At 45.0% G+C, this 13,769-nt stretch overlaps 1 protein-coding gene across 1 annotated transcript in view; it reads right to left on the reverse strand.

Annotated features, from left to right (window-relative positions):
• TOX2 (TOX high mobility group box family member 2) overlaps positions 1-13,769 on the reverse strand; it is a 105,268-nt gene that overhangs the window by 71,710 nt on the left and 19,789 nt on the right. The window contains exon 3 of the mRNA XM_019513114.1: positions 11,714-11,953. Within this exon, the coding sequence (XP_019368659.1) occupies positions 11,714-11,944 (231 nt within the window). The 5' untranslated portion in view covers positions 11,945-11,953. The remainder of the gene's footprint in view (positions 1-11,713; positions 11,954-13,769) is intronic.

Here is a 13,769-nt window from a genome sequence, read left to right on the forward strand (position 1 = left end):
ACCAGTGCCGCATAGAGGGGGAGGATCACCTCCTTGGACCTGCTCGAGATGCATCTGTGGATACATGACAAGGTATGGTTGGCCTTCCTGACCGCGTCCCCACACTGTTGGCCCATGTTCATTTTGGCATCAATAATGATACCAAGATCCTTTTCTGCCTCTGCACTGATGAGAAGGGAGTTCCCCAGCCTGTAGGTATGGTGCTGATTCTTCCTCCCCAGGTGCAGTACCTTGAACTTGTCAGTGTTGAAACCCATCCTGTTCTCATCCACCCACCCCTGTAACCTGTCTAGGTCCGATTGCAACCTATTCCTCCCTTTTAGCGTGCCCACTTCCTCTCACATCTTAGTGTTGTCTGCAAATTTGAACAGGGTGCTGTTTACCCCCTTGTCCAAGTCACTGATGAAGATGTTGAACAGTGCGGGCCGAAGACCGAGCCCTGGGGCACCCCACTGCCCACATCCCTGCAGGTTGAAAATGACCCATACACCACCACTCTCTGGGTGTGGCCCTCCAGCCAATTAGTGAGCCATTTGACTGTGTAGGTGTCGACACCATAGTCCCCAGGTGCTGAAAGACTGCAGACGAAGGATCACACCTGATGATACTCTCTGAATCCATTCTCGCTTCTATACAAATGCCTTGTAATTCAAAGGAGTGAGGGACAAATCTAACTGCTTAGGGCCAGGCCTACTGAATTGTTTCTTCTCACTGCCTCCCTACCCTTCCAAGGCATCTTATTCCATGCCTATGGCATATACTGCTATTCGAGTCCTGCCTCCCACAGAGCTCTGTCCTGTTACTGCTGTCCTGCACTGTGGCTTTCCATGTGTATTCTCCAGGTTATCGGTTCTATAGAGAATGAACAAACCTGGAATAGAAGACTGTTTTCTATCTGCCTCACACTTGATGTCTCACTAGCACTTCTGTATGACTTCTCTAGTCATCCTATTCCTTAGTCACTCAAGGATTTCACCACACTATTATGTTGTAAATCTAGTATAGATCAGCCATTTAAGTAGCAATGTTTTGAATGGCTTCTCACTGTCCAATTAAGGAGTATATTTTATCCATTGCTGCTCCTATTGTTGCTGCTCCAAAGATATTAATCAGGTTAGTTAAACATGACCTCTCTTGGGATATCCTGTGGAGTTATAGTGCTCAGTCATCTCTACCTGGTCTCCCACTGCATGCTTGATCAGTCATTCAGGAACATCTCCTAGTCATTCAGGAGCATTCCCTAGACTTCCTGGTCTGAGTTTTCCACAGCTTTTTCACTGATCTCTTTTGAATAGGAGGGCCTCTCACACCGGCTTCTCACCCGTTTTCTACTCTGCTTCACTCTAACTGTGCCTCAAGTCCTGTATTTTGTATCTATCTCATCTACCTGAACTGTGAGATGCAGCCTTGGAAAATTCATTACTTTCAATCATAGCACTGTAATCCTCCCTCTTTATATTAGTTTCATGAGCTCCTCATTGTTGCTCCAGCAGTGCATTTTTTTCTGTGGGGTCATATTTATTTACTTCTGTGAACATCAAGACTGAAATGGTAGTCTGCTACAACCTACCTGCTACCCACTTCTTCTACACAACTTTCCATTAAACATGTCCCAAGTGTTTTTTCACTTGCTTTTGCTAATTTCCTCCTACTCCTTCCTAACTCTCCCCATTCTCTACTTGTTTTGCTTCCCTGTAGTTTTTAGCCAGTAGCACACACCCTTTTTTTTCTTCAAAATGTGCTTCTGTATTGTTAATTCCCTTGATTGATTAATTAATTCAGTCTTCCATTGTTTTCTCAACCAGCTCTAATCCTGATTTCAAGCCTAATAAAGTTATCATTCCTCTTTACAAGTCCTTCCCCAACTTTCATCATCCTGACTATGTTTTGTGTGGATGTTTCTTCATACAGTACAAACCTCACCCTGCACCAGTCAGGCAAAGGAACCACATGCATTCGTAGAGCACAGAGAAAATAACCACACATGATCATTGTGCTTCTTTCAGAGACATTTGACATTTGAAAGGCAACTGTGCCTCACCCCTGTTGATGCAGACCATGCAAATTGCATGACCACATGCAGGCAGGCACACACACCAGCAGGAAAATTTCACCTCTGGGGTATTCACAAAGCAAACTGTGACACAAGTTTAGGAAAATACTCAGTGATCAACTTAATGAGATACCAGTTTTTTCCTTAAACAAATACATACAGCTGCTTGGATGCCATGGGCTTCAGGAATGCTGCAAATACTGAGATAACATAAATTGATTTTTGTGCAACATCTAGGAAGATTTCAAGGGAGATCCCTACAGTATGGGTCTAGCCCCAGAATCCATGTTCTTCACAAATGCCCACTGAATCTGGTGGGAGTTTAGAATGTATAAAATGCACTGAATTAGTGCTGCTTTCAGTTCACCTGGGATTATCTTGGCTCATGGGATCAACTGTTTTGGGTAGGCCATTCTGTGGGCCATTGGAATATAACTGGACAGGTCTTTTATGGGGGTCTAGACTCAAGATATAGACATAAAAACAACTAACTGCAAGGTGAAAAGTGGCAAGGATTATTATGTACCAACTGCTCCACAAAAACTGTCATTTACTCAATATAGGTAAATAGAAGTTAAGCCAGAGAGCCACAACCCTCAATGAAAGAGGCTTTCACTTACTACAGAATAAGAGCAGTTACCAAGGAGCAGCTGCACTACAGTAAAGCCATGGCCTCTTCTTACCCCACTGAAAACTATTTACATGCCCTCTGCTTACTCAGAGGTTGAATCTTTTGCTCCCTTTTAGTTTGTGCCACTGACCAACTTTTTCTGATGATAGTGTTAGACTTCAGATTGCATTAATACCCCTTGCTGAACCCTGCAACCCAGATTGCTTAACTGTAACTGCTTTTTTGAGACTGTTCTGTACTTATACCCCTAGGCCTTCCATAATTACAAGATAGTGTCTGACATCTGTGATAGCCAATAAACAGGACATATAGTCACAATGTTGAACATGAAGACAAAAAGTACATTTCTTGGTGAAGGATATTATTGCAGGCAGAGGGTAAGGTGTCAGCTTGTGGCAGGCAAAAGGAAAATCCCTTAGAGTGAAATACAGGTCCAGCAGGTACAGAAGTACTTCTCAGTCAGGGTGCTATGAAGCCTAAGGTACTTTGAGATCCTTTCAAGGGTGCATCAGTGTGCTGTGTTACATTAACACATGATTCACATGATAAACCCAGAGATTTCAAATAGGAAACTATAATGTTAAAAACATTCTGACCTATTGTTGTCTTTCTGAGTTCTCTGGAACAAAATAATTGCTCTACTATTTTTCAGTAGTCAGAAAGCAAGTGAAAACAAAGAGCTAGTATTTTCCAAAGGTTGTCTTGAGCAAATCTAGGGGTATCATGTCTAAAAAGTTTGAAAACAACTGATGTAGAGGGAAAAGATCTTTTAAAACTACTTCATCTCATATGTCAGGGAACTCAAAATGTTGATCTAAGTAGAATAAGCCTCACCGCATCCTTGGAAGTAGGGGGATATTATTATCTCCATCTTTTAGATGGAAAAATGGAGAGACAGAGAGATTGACTTTTCCAAAGGTAAAAGCTAAGCTAGGAAAATAACAGGATAACTGTCTGCCAGTCCCATATTCTAGCTTCTGGAAACACTTTCCCTGAAGCAAAAAGATAGTGAGTTTTTGTGCTTATGAAGCCCCTGCCATGCACAGGCTACTAAGCAATTATATTAAAGAGTTACCACTTGATCAGGAAGATTTGTTTTAAACATTTAAAATAGACACAGACCTGAATATGGATTCATTAAGCATAAAATGTAATGAACCATGACTGACTGTCTGGGTAAAGAAGGTCCTTGTTATGATGGTTTTGCTGATTTGATTGCAAGACCAGCAATGCTAAGAAACTGTAGAGTTTTTAAGAGGATTCATTTTAGCTGGCACAGTTCTAGTCATGGGGACTAAAGGGCAGTAGTACTAATGTTCTCTGTTCATCAGCTCTTGACTTGTCATTAAGCCCTATTTCAGTGTAGTGAGATTTGTCAAATGGACACTTGCCCATTAGCAAATGAGAAAGGAGACTAAAAAAATTGCACTTAATTTAAAATTGCCAAATAGACTTGAATTAGAGTCCCTAGAGGTGAAAGGCCACCTTATTAGGTGGAAAAAAAACATAAGAAGGGTTCTCCCTACTGGTGAGTTATATGGTGTTACAGCTAATTTTAATTTTGTTTGATCTTTTGTACAAATCAATATGGGGGAGGGGAGGGGAGAGGGAGCAACCACCCTGCAGTTATTATATTCATTCCCCTTCCCCACCCTCCACCTGTCTCTCACCCATTGACTACCTCAATTTACATTTTCACTGACTGGCTTTCCTACATGCATGCTGGGTTCTGTCTTCTCTACTATTCCATCCAGAAAGAGCACAGACCAACTGCAGATGGTTCCTCAGCCTGACAAAAGGTATTGGTACCCAAAAGCTTGCAAAGAAGAATTTTCCCAACTATTTGAGTTGGTCTAATAAAAAATATTGGATTTACCCAAAGGACCTTGTCTGCCTATGTCCTTAGACCAACACGGCTACAACCTACACCCCTGGCCAAAGCATGACATTAAACCAAAGGGCCAAGAACAACCATTAATTATCAGAAATTATTATGACTTCACAATCACTTCCATAACCATTCATAATACTTTTCAACCAAATGAAAGACTATGTGAGGGCGTATAGCTTATACCATTGAAGTATCTATAATTTTCATAATCTGTGCACTGAGAAATAGACTATGGTTTGAATTAATATTCTGGTGAATGAATGTGGTGCAGTGTAGTAAGACAGTCTGAGTATATGCAGGTCTCTTGAAGGCAGGTCACATGCAGGCTTTCCACATACAAGGACTCCCTAAAAATGTGTAAACAACTTAACACATTATTACTGGCCCAAGTCAAAACTGAAGAGAGGACGCATCTCACAGTCATAGCAGGTGAAAGTGGAAGGAGCTAGTCAAACAGTGCCATAGGACTGTTCATTTCAACTGGCTGAATTCCCTTGAACTATTACATCACTTTTGCTCCCTTTCTAAAAGTGCCAAAGACAATCAAGCTGCTGCAATCAGAGAAACACAGTGGCTGCTCCTTCCCAGCCGCATGGGAAGGATGGTAGACTTCACTGCACAGAAGGTAGAAGGAAGTCTGGCCATTTTCTTTTTGTAGGGTTACCACATGACTGGGTTTTCCCTTGACATGTTCTCTTTTTTGGACCCCTGTGTTGTGTCCTGGCAGGTTTTATAACAGCACATGTCCAGCTTTTCTGCTCTCTGGGGCTGGCTGCTCCAAGCTGGGAGCAACGGGCAAGGTTGGCTGTTGGGGGTCACGTGCTCCCCGTGTGGGCTCCAACAAGCCTGGGGGGCAGGGGGACAAAGAGAGAGAGCACTCGCAGTGAGGGAGCTGCTTGGGCAGCAGGGCTGGGGAAGCAGGGGTCTGTGGGTTGGGAGTGAGAGGCATTGGCAGGGCTGGGGGGGAAGGGGCTGCAAGTCAGGAGTGAAGGGCACAGGGGATGGGAGGGGTGAAGGTAGGTTGGGTGTGCAGGGCACTGGCAGCACCAGGGGTCTGAGGGTCGACAGTGAGGGGCACCAGCAGGGCTGGGGGGCAGAGGCTGCAGGACCAGAGTGAGGGACACTGGCAGCGCTGGGGGGGCAGGGACTGCAGATTGGGAGTGAGGGGCACCAGGAGGGCTGGGGAACAGGGGCTGCGGATCAGGAGTGAGGGGCATGGGGGACAGGATGGGTGACTGTGGGTTGGGTGTGCAGGGCACGGGCAGTATTAGGGGGCTGTGGGTTGTAAATGAGGGGCACCAGCAAGGGGTGCGGGGCAGGGTACTGCTGTTTGGGAGTGAGGGGCACTGGCAGGACTGGGATCAGTGGGTCTGGAGTGAGGGGCAGTAGCAGGGCTGTGGAGGTGTGGCTTGTCAGTCAGGGGCCACAGAATGGGCAGGGGCAGGGCACCAGCATGTCACTGCCCCCTCCACCATCATAATCCCCCTACCTGCGCCCACCCCCTGATGACAGGTGTCATCTTATTTGGACCTGGAAATATGGTAACCCAAAAAGATGGTGCATCGTGCATGATCCCATCAAAGCCTGGGGAGCTTAGCAAGGCATCCCTGCAGCTGTTCCCTGGATAGGCTAGCTCCACCTGAGTGATCCAGTGCTTTCCTGGTACAATCTGGCTCACTGAGCACTCTTGTACTCTCCAGATATGATACATGAGCTTACTGCTTGCTGCAGAGGGAACTGCTATGAGGGTTAAATGTCTCTTGGTAAAGATCCTAAATAATAGCTGTGGGATGCCTCCAAAAGATACTGTTTGGGATGCATGTACATCTTAAGGTGTTTCCTGAGCTGCAACTGACTTTCAGATAACTGTCAATTTTATTTAAACATGGTAAAGCTCTTTGCTATTTATGAAATTGTAACCAATTTGTAGTAAAATATTTTCTTCCCTTGGACAGGCAGGAGAACACTGGATGTAACCAAGGAGTAAGATGGGACAATTCACAGGTTAGGACTATAAACTTATAAATAGGATGTTCTAGACCTCTGGACTTCTACGTTACCTTTTGACTTCATAAAATAAAGAAGATTTCTAAAGCATTGATGATGGGGGCTATAGAGAGTCCTGGCCCCCCACACTAGGAGAGTACGACTTTGAATGCATCTTACTTCTACAGTCAGGCTTGGAATTTCCAAGGGGGTTAGACACCCCAAATCCACTAAAATTGCTCTTAAATTTTCCTCTGAAAATCCCATCCCTGGCAATATAATGGAAGCAATTTCAGACCACTGCTTTTGGACGAAAGAACACAGATTCAAGGCTGTTTAGCTTTCAGGACACAATGAGTGAAAACAAAACCACTGCATTTTCTGATTTTATGCAAACACTAACACTCACTTTTAAGCTTTAAATACACTGGAAGTGATGTCATTTAAGGTATGTCTTACTATCTGCCACTAAGATTGGGAGTGCTCCCATGAAACAAGTCCACAAGCACATTTGCTCCTACTTCTTGAGTGCCCAAGCCTAGCTATGAGCACATATAGAAGCTCAGAGGGGAAGCATGGTGGAGGAGGCAGCTGGCAGGCACATGAGCTCCTGCGACAGGCAGCTACCAGGCTCCAGGACTGCCGGCACCTCCAAGCTGGCCTTGGTAGCAGCACGCATGAAGGACTTGTCCTTCATGGCCAATCTGGCTGCCCAGGCACCTGCCCACAGCTGCAGCAGCATTGTCTCTGGGCTGCTGCCCTGCCAGCTGCTGCCTGTGTATGCTGGGCCTGGCTGTCATGGAGCTGCAGCTGGCTGGGAAGGGCCCACTCTCCACCTGCCATACCCAGGGCTGAACCAACCTGGCAGCAGACACTGGTGAGGACAGGTGTGGAGGGGTTGGCCTGGCCTGGGCTGGGCTGTGGGGACAGCTCTCTTCCCAGCTGGCTTTGGCTCCTTTACAGTCTGGCCAGACCTGGGTGTGGGGAGCTGGAAGCAATCCGGAGCTCCTGCAGCCCAGCCCAGGCTGGCCTTTCCACGCCCACCCTCAGCAGGACTTGTGGGCCAGCTCAGCTTAACCCTGCAGCTCCAACCCCAGCCTTAGCCCTGGGTGAGGCAGGCAAATGACGGGGCCATGCTGGCCAGCTCTGGATATGCCCCCTACCACATGGAGCAGCCAGCAGGTTATAAAGCTGGGCAGACCCTGGCTGGGGTCCCCATACCTGTACGGGGAGATAAGGGAGTGTAATCCCCCTCCCTGCTCCCCGCCCCGGCTTCGCCTGAGAATGCTGCCTTGGCCAGCTCTGGCCACGCCCCCTGCTGGATGAGCAGCTAGTGGGGCAGAAATTCAGGCAGACCCCAGCTGGGGTCCCCATGTGTGTGGGAGAGAGGGGAGACAGGGGAGTTTAATCACCCTCCCTGTCCCCACTTTGCCTGAGGTGCTGTTCTGGACGGTGTCTGGCCACCCCTCACCCGGGGACAATCCTGGCATGGCTGCTTCCCTCTTTGCCCTCCAGGCACACCCTGGCTGGGGTTCCTGCAGGGTAGGGTAAAGGTTAAAACCCCTCCCCACTCATTCTCAGTGGCCTGCAAGGGCCTGGCCAAGGCCCGCCCCCTGAGTCAGCTTCCTTCCAGTCTTGTGGCTCCTGCCAAAGGGAATGGAGGGCTGCTCCAGTGCCCTGTCCCCGCTCGGCTTCTCGCCTAAGCCACTGCAGACATGTGGCTGCACTTCCAGAATCCAAAGTGAAGGTCTATTTACTTACAAATTGGTTCTATCTATTCAGGTTAAACTAACCTCTAAAGATTGAATCAATTCAGGCTTGGGCTTTTTGAATGTCTGTACTTAGCCTAAAAGTTGCCTTAACTGTCTTGTAAGAATCTCACACTTCCTCCAAATACTTCATTATCACTAACATCCATCACTGACACAGTGGATGTAAAAGAAATGTATCAGCAAATAAAGAGTGATTTACAGCCTAGTCCTATGCTACTGCATTATCAAACTGAAACTGGAAGAGATATAGTGGAGAACAATGAAGCCGACACAGAGTAAGTCTCAAACTCATACTGTATTGACAAGGAGAATTTTAGTTGCTAGGGCTGTGCCAAATAGTCACCATCAAATTCCAACACTGTAAAATCTAAGGATTTCAGAAAATCCATTTGTTTTCAGATAAAAATGTCAATTCTTGCAATTTAGTTCCAATGAAGATCAACGTCCACACACAATGTTCTGATATATCATGTTCTGAAGTGAAAACTGCTATTTATGGGAAATGAAATGAAAATAGAGAATTTTTTTCCTGAAATCTCATGAGGAAGAACTTATTTTTGCTTAGCCCTGGTGCTACATCTCTGTTGTCACTGTATTATTTGTTAACCCATTTATACACACAGAGCTTGTTACAATTTGATTTTCAGAAAGTTTTTCTTTTGAAAATGTGGTTGCACTGCCAACAAACTACTGATCCTCGTAAAAGTGTGTAATCATTTGAGACCTTAGGAATGACAGTTCAGCTGTATCCAGATGTGCAGTGGCACAAATAGTAGTGGCACAAATTTGTGCCGCTTTGTAACTCAGCATACTCCCCTGCACATGCACTTTGTTGCAGGACACTGTGTCCCACTTGGGGCAAACTGAACCTTGTCCAGCTCCTCCCAAAGCAGGATATGAATGGAGGAGTGGAGATGCTTTGGCCAGAAGCCAGAGCATTTCCCTGGAGGACCATGCCTCCATTTGTTCCAGAGCATGCTATTGTAACATACGCCGTACTGGGTTTTTTTCTGTTTTTGTTTTATTTTTTGCTGCCAGGAAATCCTGGTAACAAATTTTGACCCCATGCTGCAAATTTGCAGTGTGAGGCACACTTTAATGTTCCATGTGTGCAGTTTGTGTAGCTAAACTACATGTGGGCTCATGGCCTTTGTGCTCAAAAGCTTGTCTAACATTTCTCCCAAATATAGAGCTGGTCCAATAAAGAGATATCACTAAAAAATTCCTTACCTTTCATTTATTTCCTAGACTATCCAGGAAATAACAACACTTCAACACTATTACATCATTAGAAGTAATAGTAAGTAAAAGACTTCCAGGGGTAGTCTTTCCATGAAAGTCTTAAAAGAAGGGTAAGCATTATCCCACAAAGTTGCTGGTTTAGGCATCAAAGTACTGAATGATCAGTGAGTGCCCACGAACACTGTAGCTGTGCCATCACCATCACTATACTCTGCCTGGGCAGGAGGAGTTTGCTTTGCTGGTGTATTATCTAAGAAGACTGTAGGATGACTAAAGTGGTCTAGAAGTCTTAGCCCAAGTTCTCTTTTGATCCTTCTTTCCTATCAATCCCATTGAGGCAAATGATTTTTACTCTATATTCTCTTCTATGCATTTAATCCTGCCTTCTCAACATCTTACATATACCAATTCACTTCATCCACTGAAGACACTTCACATCTACCAGCTCTTGATTGGCAGTCTAATAGTAATAGCAAGCAAATTTCACAAAAGCCAAGATGTTTATCTATACTAGGGGTGTCAAACTCATCTGGCTCTGTGGGCCAGGTGAACAGTATAGGGCTGGTCCATGGGAAGGATAAACGGCATGTGGCCAGCTCCATGTGACAGATTGGGCTCATGGACCTAGTCCCTCCTGCCCCCACCCCTGTACATTGGATCCAGTGCAGGCAGTGCTTTCTCTAGCCAGTCCAGGACACACATCACACCCACTCCAGCCTGGCAATGACCCATGCTATGCATGGCACCAACCCTGGAGCCAGGGACATGCAGCACCAGGGGCTAGATGATAGGGATTCACAGGCCAGATCTGGCCTATAAGTCATGTCTCTGACACTTGTGGTCTACACTGAGATGACTACAGTGTACTATACTTATAATTGAGCTAGTTTTAATATAGCTGGCTTGAGAACTGGTAACACTCTAACCAATGCAACATGGAACTCACTGGGCATGCCTACTCATGCCATTAATGTGCACCAATAAACTCTGGAGTTTATTGCTCCTGGGAAGTTCCTGGGCACACTATTTTACATGTGACCCTGGACCACAACACATTGAGATGGGTTGGAGCAACCCTAGCTGGCAGGGGGTTGAGGAGGGTCAGCCTGCCAGCCTGGGGCTGCTCCAACCAGGCTCAATGTGCTGTGGAGGGGCTGGCTGGAGCATGAGTGTACTTCAGTGTTGAGCTAGCTGGCAGGTAGCCCCCACATTGAAGCCAGCCAGGTCAGTGTCTACATGCTGTGCATGAGAAAACTCTGCAGCAGGGTAGTACTTGTATTTATAGGGTAGTATTTACAAGTACTACCCTGCTGTGGAGTTTATTGGTCTCCTGTGTCCCAATAAGGGTGCACGTATAGACAGCGAGACATTTACTGCAGAGCTAATTAGTCAGCTCTGCAAGAAACATCTTGTGTAGATGTGCTGACTGAAGCTGAATTTACTCTGCTTTTTTTGCTTGTTGTGACTGTTGTGTAGACATGCCCTGTGTCATTATTAGTTTACTGACTGTTCTAGCTAAAAACTTTTGTCTAAAAAGCTACCCAGGTGAATTAAAAGATAGAGGATGTTTCTGTGTTATTTGACATTTGTGCTGCTATGATTAGCTAACACATACAACTTCCAGTGGGCTAGCTAAGCTCCTGGCTCGATTTTTGTGTTTTGCCCCTTATTCTCCCTCCCCCTGCTCCCCATCCCCCCCAAAAAAATCTGATGTGTGTCTGCAGAGCAGTCTTGCGATTGGAAAAAAAATCAAGCATTAAACAATGTATTTATTATCAAAATCCTATCTGAAGAAAACACTGTAGCATGATGCATCTGGCAATTGCAGAAGATAAGAAATCTTTTAGGGAAGAGATTTCTCTCAGAATTAGGGGCCTCCACTATGCTAGCTGTTACAAACTCCAATACAACACAGGGATGTTTGATATGATTTGCAAACCTGTCATAGTTTCCCACTTCATAGCTAAGAATTGTTCTCTGTAAACAATCTCCCTGTCTCAAGGAAAGTCTCTCTTTTTTGTATCCAATGGAAAGACAAAGGCTTATTCTCTTATTACTGCAAGTTATTTCTATAACTGTAAAAATCATCTCTCATTCTCTTACAATATGTCTGTCAAAACAGGCATGGCTGCACGTACCTTATAATGTGATTCTGTCTCCTCTTCCTGAGTAGAACTGGAGGGAGAAGGTGTAGCAGATTTACTTCCTGGGGGTGATGGGGAACCATGGGTAACACCACTCCGCATACCCATCTGAGAAATCAGCTGTGACTGGCTGAGGGCAGTCATGGGACCGGTTAACATCCCTGGTCGACTGATCAGGGGAACTTGACGGTTGGAATCATAGGAAGTGGCATCCGAATGGACCATCTCCTGGATCTGAGTTAGGAGAATATTACTTTTTAATTAAAATGTATTTATATATTATAAATGTATTATAAAATTACTTTCTGTTGAATTTGATTGTTTGCTTTAGAAATTCGATGTAGAACTGGTTGAGAAAAATCTTTCCTGCTCTTTTCCAAAACAAGAGAAGAAAGCAAATTGCCCAATGTTAACTCAGTGTTTCTACTTCCTGGAATTTTCTTTCCCTCTGTGAAGGGGTCTAAGGGTAAAAATAGACCCCACATTTCTTCCAGGACAAAGCCTTTTATTACAAAATTCTATAGATATACAGGCCCATTGTCTCATTTAAGTACCTGTGAAATATATCTGAGATAACAGTTTTTCCCTGCACATTTGAAGGTAATTTGAGGGGGGTATATTTTTAATTTTTCCTTAGTACCCAAGATCCACAAAACTGGCAACCCAGGATGCCCCATTATCTCTGGCACTGGCACCATCATTGAGGGAGTTTCTGGCTATCCTATTCCTGCCTCTGTCCTATTCTTATACACCACTTGGGGCATGAGCTATTTGAAAGACACCCCATATTTCTTAAAGAAACTGGGCTCCATTGACAAGCTTCCAGCAAACACTATATTAGCTGCTATGGATGCCATGTCTCTGTTAACCACCATCCCCCATGAGGATGGACTAAAAGCCATAAAGAACCTGATCCGTGATGAGGACACTGCTTTTGTTTCCATTATACTCTCCTGATTTGTCCTCACACACAACTATTTCAGGTTGGGGACTCCCTATACCTATAAATAAAAGGCATTGCCTCAGGCATGCCTATGCCCCACAATAAGCCAATATATTTATGGCAGACCTTAAAGTCTGTTTCCTTCATGGCTGCCCACTCATCCCTCTGGTATACATTAGGTACATCAATAGCTTCTTCATAATATGGACACATCAGAAGGTATCTCTAGAGCAATTTCACTAGGACTTTAATACTTTCCACCCCTCTATCAAACTACTTCTGGAATACTTCACAAAGCAGATTCATTTCCTAGACACTACAGTAAAGTCTGCAGTGGTTGCATGATCACCACATTGTATAAGAAACCAACCAGCTGCCACAGCTACCTTCATGCCACCAGCTTTCACTATAAAGCACACCACTAGATCCATTATCTATAGCCAAGTTCTTTGTTACAGTTGTATCTGCTCTGATCCCACCAACTGGGATGCACACCGTAATGCTCTGGAGAAGGGATTCCTACAATTACAATAAAATCCCAAATTTATAGTGACTCAAATCAACAAAGCCAGAGCCAGACCTCATTCTGACCTGCTACAATACTAACCCTAGGACAAGGACAAAATAATCCCTCTGGTTGTCATTTGTAGCCCCCAGCTTGAACACTTTAGATACAAAGGGTGCTTGCACATGTACAAAAAAACAAACAAACAAAAACCAGTGCTTTACTTTAAACTTGACACCCATGCTGAGCCCTGCCCATGCCCAAAAATGGTAGTGCGTTACTTCAACCCAGCTCACTGGATTTTGGTAAGGGTCCAGTGCATTAGGGAGGATTTTTGGTGCTTTTATCTAATAGCTCATTGAATCAGCTTTAGCTAAAAGCTCCAAAAAGCCCCGCTGAAGCATGCAATCTTTATAGACATTGCAGAGCCAGGCTGAAGTAACACCCTGCTTCTTTTGGTAAAGCACATGTGTTTGGGTTTTTTCTAACTTCTGCAAGCAGCCATAATTAACCCCTCCTGGAAAGGGATGACTGTCTCAAGGTAGTCATGGGGGACAAATCTGTCTTGGCTTACAGACAGCCCGCCCCCCCCCCCCCCCTCA

This window comes from Gavialis gangeticus, unplaced genomic scaffold (assembly GCF_001723915.1).
Source record: "Gavialis gangeticus isolate Ggan-Ray unplaced genomic scaffold, GavGan_comp1, whole genome shotgun sequence".
NCBI lineage: Eukaryota > Metazoa > Chordata > Crocodylia > Gavialidae > Gavialis > Gavialis gangeticus.